The sequence below is a fragment of the Loa loa genome, assembly GCF_000183805.2.
Source record: "Loa loa unplaced genomic scaffold supercont3.861, whole genome shotgun sequence".
NCBI classification, from domain to species: Eukaryota; Metazoa; Nematoda; class Chromadorea; order Rhabditida; family Onchocercidae; genus Loa; species Loa loa.
The window spans coordinates 1-8270 of record NW_018109041.1 but is presented as its reverse complement, the minus strand read 5'-3'; the positions used below and the strand labels follow the sequence as shown (position 1 = coordinate 8270).

General features: G+C 34.4%; 1 protein-coding gene across 1 annotated transcript; it reads left to right on the top strand.

The window, feature by feature from the left end:
- Positions 1-765: 765 nt before the first annotated feature.
- On the top strand, positions 766-7757 carry LOAG_09905 (hypothetical protein; the record flags this gene model as incomplete). Its single annotated transcript, XM_020448044.1, has 16 exons — positions 766-993; positions 1676-1780; positions 2032-2074; positions 2208-2283; positions 2682-2779; positions 2912-3032; positions 3216-3303; positions 3438-3526; positions 3941-4040; positions 4251-4292; positions 4465-4613; positions 4733-4953; positions 5284-5414; positions 6068-6118; positions 6986-7351; positions 7644-7757. 16 exons carry the CDS (start codon positions 766-768, stop codon positions 7755-7757), a joined length of 2022 nt encoding a protein of 673 aa, XP_020301778.1.
- Positions 7758-8270: the final 513 nt, after the last annotated feature.

Here is an 8270-nt window from a genome sequence, read left to right as displayed (position 1 = left end):
ATGCCCAAAATACCTTAAAACTATATTTCGAAATACTTTTATTGTTAAATAAAATTTATTTTAAAGCTGCAGTTGGCATGTACCAATTGCAACTTTAATGGATTGCCACAGGAATGTTTCGATTTTAAATGTAAATTCATTTCCTGGAATTAGTACGTGTGTTGTATGCGATTATAATAACAATAATAATGATAAAATATTGTCGACAAAATTAATTTTATCATTTCTTTTTGCGATACACTTTTTCTTCGTTAAGATTCCTGGCTGAATGTTGCTGTTATTCGTTTGGTAATTTCGTTAGTTAATATTTCCAGGCATTTAAAGAGCATGATTTTTATGAGAATTACATCAGAATTTTCGTTTCACACTTTTCCTTTTGCTTCCATGTGCACTTCGGCAAGTAATCTTTTCTCTCTTTTCCTGTTTTGCCTCTTTTATTGCTTAACACCAAATCGATGCTCAGTTTTTCTCTTCGTATTATTCCTGTTTTCATGTTCAGCAATACCGTTGCTGGTACTCGCTCTCGCTGCTGTTGTTGCTAGTATTCTTATATTGTTGTCTACCTACCACCGACTTTCCTTGTCGACCATTTCGTCTTCCAAAACTAAACTAATCATAATTCATTTATCCCTTTCTCATGTACGAAGTGCAAAAAATTGGCAAATTCTTAACAATTATGACGTGATTCTATTTTCTTTTCTGCTAGTAAATCAGTGACATCTGTTATCGCTCGCTAGATCTTAACCGCTGCAGTAACTTATAATCATGTCACCAAGGTTACTACCAGTTGCCTGTTGTATTGGTTGTGAAAGAAAGTACCGACAAGCCAACAAAACCTGCATGGCGAGAAAGATGCCAGCGAATGAAACTGTCGTGATACCAACATCATTTATAGGCCGTATTAGTGCCCGTACGAGTCTTATCTCAACCAGAGATTACAAAACTACGGTGCAATTATTAGATGATAACGAAACGATCTGTCAAGAATTCAAGGTTCGTCCCCTTTCTTCTCAGTTAACATTTTGGTAGCAGTACTTCTACTGACTCGAAATTAAACATTCTTTTGAAATCGGTAGTCCCATATTGTTACTAAATTTCAACTTCTAAGATAAGCGCTGTATGTGTAGCCGCATTTCAATGATATGACAGCAGAAGAGCACAGACTTTGAAACAGCCACTGTTGTTATTAGATTTGCACGCACGGACCATGCTCTACCTGCAAGCTTCTGTATTGTCAACTTTTTAAGCATTCAGTAAATAAAGAAATTATTTTATGTTGGTTTCAATAAATAAAGTGATGGGGAAGGAACTGGCTTGCATTTAAATTAGACAATGCTTTGTAGAAAAAGCTGTTTTAAATTAAAATATGCGAATTACTAAACTTTTTATTTTTTCCAAGAAATAAGGAGCTAGTTTTTTGTTTAAGCATTCAGTAAATAAAGAAATATCTTAATGAAATTTTCTTATGAATCTAATTTTCTTATGAATCTTAATAAAATCTTGTATATAAATCTGCGTTTTAATAAAATCTTCTGCATCTTAATAAAATCTTTTCATAAATTTAGTAGTCCAAGTTAAACAATAAATTCAGGTAATTAGACACTAAAATTATCAGTGTGATAATCTATGAAGTCATAATTAAGTAATTAAGGAAATATCAGGAATTTTATTTCAGAAGACATCGAACGCCCAAATTATATTGGACTACGTATGCGAATGTTTGAATATTGTTGAAAAGGATTACTTTGGGCTCCGGTATCAGGATTTTAGTAGACACAGGGTATGTCAAACTTAAGTTGGGCCAGTTCTCTCTCATCAGTTGTTGTTTAGACATACTCTAATATAATTGTCGCTCGTGAAATTTCAGTTATGCCCTTCTGCATACTGACTAAACTCCTGAAACATTTTCTCGGCAAATTTTCTGTTCTAGAATGGTGAAATTTTCGAATTTCTGCAGATTTTTGACCCCTTTTGTTTCCAAATAGTGTTTCTTGCATTACTTTTATTAAATAAGATGATGATTTATTTCAGTACTGGATGGATCTCAACAAACACATATATAAACAAGTACGAGGTAACCTGTTTCCTTCATTTTGGCTTACATTTATGTTGGTCAGAGAGAAGACACTGAAAGGGATAACGAAATAAATCATGATGGGGCTGAATGCATTTGAAATTTCATAAGATCTAATCCAAATACTTTCAAGGTCCTAATGTGGCTTTGCGATTTCGCGTAAGGTTCTATCCATCCGATGTGAGTGTCTTGAAGGAGGAGGTGACTCGGTAAGTCACTAAATTATCCCTTTATACATTTCTAATGAGAGTTGTATTTGGTTTCTCATAGATTTGTTTGCCATTATTTGGGTTACTTCTTAGGCTCTAAACTATGAACAGTTTTATCGTTTATTCGCTTTATTTACACGGCTTTATCTGAAGAAAAAAAAACATATTTCATAACCTCCTATGATTTGCTTACTTTTTCAGGTAGTTATTAGAATATATGCTTCATTTTCTTGAATCTTAATCTAATGCAGTATTTAAGTGCTGTCTTCTTTCGTTTCAATTTGAGCCATATTTTTAGCGTCCTTTCTGTCTATATGTTAAGGATGCCGGAAATCTGGTCAAAATGAATTTAAATTGATTTTTTATGCATCTTATAATGATATATACTTACTCTAAAGGTATATGTTATTTGTGCAGTTGCAAAGAGACCTCCTCCATGGACGTTTATACTGTCCCCAGAGTGAAGCAGCTGTACTGGGTGCGCTGGCTCTGCAGTGTTCGTTTCTTCCTTTAATTTGATATTTTCTTTACTTTTCCAATAAGATACAATGATTTTAGCACTTGTTTACCAAGTTAGATGGGTCTCCATTTCTCCTTCCTTGTCAGTTTTAATTTTTGCGAATTTTAGCCATAATCGGTGATTACGATGCAGAAGAGAGACCAAAAAACTACGTTGCTGAGTACAAGCTAGTTTTAAAGCAAACCGAAAAACTTGAAGAAAAGATCGCTGAGTCTCACAAATTGTTCAAGTTGGTTTTTTTGTTGTCATGTTACATTTTTAATTACTGGTCGAATAGTTGTTTTTTGACAGTTTAAGCTTTTAAATCTAAATCAAGACGGGGATTCTAATTTTCTCAACTGGGTATTACATATCGGCCCACATTTATTGTTGATTCTTTTTCATATTGTTTCTGACTAATTCCTTTATACAGAGGGCTCACTCCGGCGGAAGCAGAAATGGAATTTTTGAAACGAGCATCCAGACTAGACACTTACGGATTTGACCCATATATCGTTGTGGTAAATGTTTCAGCAGAATTGTCGTTATTTCATTAATTGTTTGATCGAATTTTTAGTTTCTGAGTTTTTCGATTTCGCTTTTTATTACCTTACATCAATGACTGTTTTCTGTTGAAGCATTAGGCTGTTTTTAGAATAAGCAAAAACAAACAATGTACATCGGAGTTACCTATCGCGGTATCTACATTTACCATATTAGTCGAATGATCCATCACATCACATGGTTTGTTTTACCTTAGCAAGAAACTGGCCTCTGACCATCATACTGGTTATTATGATTGCGTGATTATGAAGACATGAATTACGTGATTATAGAAAATATAGGAAGGAAATCGAGCTGACTACTAATTTGCGCTCCTATTAATTTTCACTTAATTTAATTATTAAAGTAACATGACGTTATTTCGTTCAGTGTTTTGTTCATGTTTTTAAATAGGCCCGATTAAAACCGTTTATTGAATTGTCTTCTGAATGGAAGTCAAAAAGTGATGCATACTAATTTTTGCCTACCAGTAAGATGGAAGTGTCACTTCATGTCTGTTAGTTTGAGTTTCTCACATCTTTTGTCTGGGGTGCATTGACCCTGCACCCAATAATAAAAGGGTCTTGGTAATTATATTCAATAATTCATTTCTAGGAATGAACTAGAAAAAATAGATTATCTTGGGAAAGAAATCATGATAACACCGGTGTTATCTTACGTTTCGCCTTACTCATCGTCCATTGAGGATGCTGAAGTACGTTTTGTAAAAGTTTTCTTGAATAGTAAGGGCTTATCTCAACAAATTGTTTTATTTCGGTTCAATTCTTAAGCAATAAAAGATAAACTTGCAGAAAAAAAAGTCTATAAAAAGAGTAAACAGAGTTGACGATGAATATATTTCAAGTCCGATAAATTTTACCAAAGCTAAAGCACGTTGCTCTACAGTTCAATTCACTCTTTTCAGCTTACAGCGAACACATTGAAATCTACTTCCAGCATAAGAAATGTATGTTAGTTTAGAATTTTTTGTTTTAAAATTAGAAAAGAAAAGAAAAAAAATTGGAAAAAAATTTTTATTCTGCCGGGATGTGAAATAACGGCATAATATGCGGATTTAATAATTGAATATTGAACTTTCTTGTTGGTTCATTAGAAATTGTTTTTTTCTTCATTTTCAGGGATTTATCAAGCCTCATAAAACGACAAGTGTGCTGAAATTCCACTGTCCGTCAGCAGTTTTCGCGAAACATCTTTGGTGTCATATTTTATCACAGCAAGCTTTTTTTACTGAAAATGACGCTAAGCATATTAAACCGAAGTTTTCGAAGTTAGTTTTGAACTTTTCTTCAGGTCTTTGCGGTTGGTCTAAGATAGACATTTCTGCATTGGACATTTAGCAATTATTTGAGAAAATTATGGATAAATCAATTGAAATGCTACCTACAGGCCACGTATACCCTTGCTGACTCGTGGTTCAACGTTTCGTTTTCCGATGTCAAGAGTCCTTCACGAAATTGAAATGGAAGGGTTTGGTAAACGCGATGGACCTCAACCAAAATTTATCAGATATCCACTACTTCGCCAAGCACCGCGACAATATGTCTGCAGTACTGATAATAAGTATAACTCACTTCCAGTTGTTCGCAATGGTGAAAAAGCCTCCGAAGGTAAATAATATTTGAAACTCATACTCCGTGATTGAGATTGAGAACCGTCTGATGATATTGTCTATTAAACAAATCACACGTCATGCTGTTTATAATAGTTACTCTGGTAATAATCATATGAATTTTAAGTTAGTCATTTACGGCATCATGATCGTTTCTAAACTTTTTAAATCTTTTTTTTCGAACATGAATTTTACTGCTTTAAATCAGGCCATGATTAGAAACAAATGGTTCTACACTTTCTGACTGCTCTAATCGTGTCACTTTCACGCAGTTTTTGTAGAAATGCAGAAATATTTTATGGACTAATTTTATATTTAGAGTTTTCAGTGATACCAGAATGTCTAGAGGAAGAAAATGCAATAAAAATAGCTTCACATAGTGCTGTGATGAGTGAAGTGGATTTATTTCCAGTAGCCGAAAATTCAGCCACAGTTGCTTCCTCTGGTTCCGAAAATACGGTAGGCTAAGTTCCGATCAACATGCTGTTAATTAGTTTAATAAAAGGTTCCGGTCATGTGTTCGTACAGATGCCTTGCTCTCACCATTTCATCTGTAATTATCTTTGAGATTTTCTTTGGATTTTTCGGATCCTTGAAATTTCCTTTGGGTTTTTTGGATTTCTTGCAACTAATAGTCTGTGTTTCACTTAAAAGTTTCAGAAGACAGCTGTCTGTACTCACTTCAAATTCAGTCCTTTTTTTCACATGCTTTTTTAATTCTTATTTTTAGAGATTTGGGACTTCGTGTGAAAATTAGTTGGGAAAGGAGAAGTTTCTCTAGTGTAACTGATTGAACACCCCGGGGGATTTAAACTTATGAAGTTAGTAGGAGATTGAAGAAGGGTCATTAATTTCAGTATTTTGCTTTGAAAAGTATTTTAGCGCTCTTTGGGATAGGATAGAAGCGTCAGCTAAATCAGGTGCTAGGGAAAGACCGTGTAATTGCCTTCTACTTGCAATGTTCCGAAGATTGCAGTGATTTAACTGTCCACGTGTTCGAACTTAGCTAAAAGTAATAAGTGATTAACAATTAACTACCTAAAATTTAGGTTACAAAAAATTGAGTTCGGAAACTTCTCTTATAGACTTGAATTTTGGTTGTTCCATTTCAGACAACATTTACTATACATCTTGTGCGGAAGGAACTATTATCTCCACAGACGGTATGATAAAGTAAATGCTCACGTGATATTTGTCTTTTATGGCTCAGATAATGCTTGTTTTTGCTAGACTGCTTTGTGCATTAACCATCGAGTTCGTGTTTATCGTGACCTAACTTGTGTTTGTGTTGGCGTTGGACTAATCATTCTTGGTTATGACGTTGTAGTCATGCTCACGCACATCTGAATGGTAAATTCTTACCATGTAGAAGATCTTTGATCATCATTTTGAGATGAAATCGAAGAGACTATGAGGGATCTATTGAGCGACTTCTGTTTTTATGGCATTGAAATTCTTAGTTTTACATTCGCCAAAAATTTGTCTTACTTCTGATTTCAGGTTAAGATTTGCTCACCTTTCTTCATGCTTCTACAGAAACAGTTGTCAAAATTTTCCGAAAAGTAACAGCAAATTCTTAATGCATTCATTATTTTTAGTTCTTTTTTTCCTAGACAAAATTTAATCATAAATTCAATATAGTTCGTTACAAAATCTTATGATTTCTTAATATTAAGCAGTTTGTGCCGGAAGAACGGAGCATTATTGTCGGATTAAAACCATTGATTTTTAAAATAATTACCATATTTGTCTGGGTAAAATGGTTCCCAAAAATAAATAATATTCGCAGATATCTGAATAAGGAAATGTTCGCATAAATTCTTGGTTCTTGCAATATAAGACACAAGAAGTGTTCCAAGTAGCTTCTTGATGGTTTTAGTATTGTTGTAATATGATGTGATACCTGCTTGTTGGAAAAACCGGTGAATTTTCTGGTGATCTATGCAAATCATTCTCAAATACACAAGTGCTTGAGCAGCTTCCACTGATTTGTTGCTGAAAGCCGTTGTTCAAATTATAGTAATTTGCAGCTTGGAACCTTTGATTCTGAAATGCAGTCACCAGTTAAAGATTCTTTTGAACAGATGTTGGATGCAGTAAAGCCGTTATGCGCCAGCACGCCTACTGGAAATCCTAGTCCTGATTCCTGTACGATCTTTACAACGATAACGACGACGAAAATAGATGATGTTGGATGCAGTATTAATGTACATAGAAGTCCCGATAAAATAAAACATCATAACCCTACCAGCTCCCAAATTTTAACGAAGGAGGAGGAACTGGAAACCATTGTAAGGCATCCTACCACTTCGATTACTGCATCTGCTGCCAAAATATTCTTCTCATTCCTGTTGTTTTGGCTTCTGTTAACTGCGGTCGCTATCTCTTTATTTGAGGTATGTTTTACTGCAATCTGCACTGACCGCCAACATATCTCTTGGTAGGTCGATCACACGGGAGACACAGCTGAGCATTAATCTTCTGCAGAAGCAGCTAAGCAGTTCTGAATAGCTCTCAATCTATTTAATCTGACCACATTCAACCCATGTACCCAAATTCAAATGCCGGACATTTTTTGGCTTCCTTTACTAGCGAGTAGATTTCTTTCGAATAACTAATGACCTAGTTAAAAATGTTTTTTCTTGCTTCTCTAAACCTTGTTCCAATCTAATGAAGTCTCTTTTTTAGCACGATTCACCGTGGTTGGACTCTATACCGGCCTTGGATTCAGTAAGGCACGTGTTGTATGAGCCACTGCGGCACCACATTTTGGCCCTGTATGTTCGCCTAGGGCATCACTGAATATTTGAAAATTTTCTTCCATTGTTAACTGTAGAGTTTTTCAGACTGGATTTCATATTTTTCACAATCGTCATTTGGCATTTTATTTTTCTTTTAATATGGCAAAAGTATTTATCTCGAATATTGATTAACTTTTAACATTACAGAGAAATTTGATGATACGTTTCCTTTTTATTGATATTTTGGAGACGAAACGTTGCTTCATATCTCCGTTATAAGTTGATGACAAAGAGGAATTTCTCATTTGTTTGAAAAATTTACATATTTGTGCTTCGACCATTTTTCTTGAAATATCCTTGCTGAGCCTTCCATTCTGTTTTCACTGCTACAGTTTTCACTGTTAATTAGAATGGTTTTCTTATTATCAAGTGTTTGAATCATTTTTGGAAAAGATGAATCCAATTTTCACAATACACTTCAAACTCACTCGCAGTAAATATGCGAAACTTCTAATGTTATTTTGCACTCCACTTGACATGAGTTTTTCCTTTTTTTTTTCGTTCTAAGTACGAA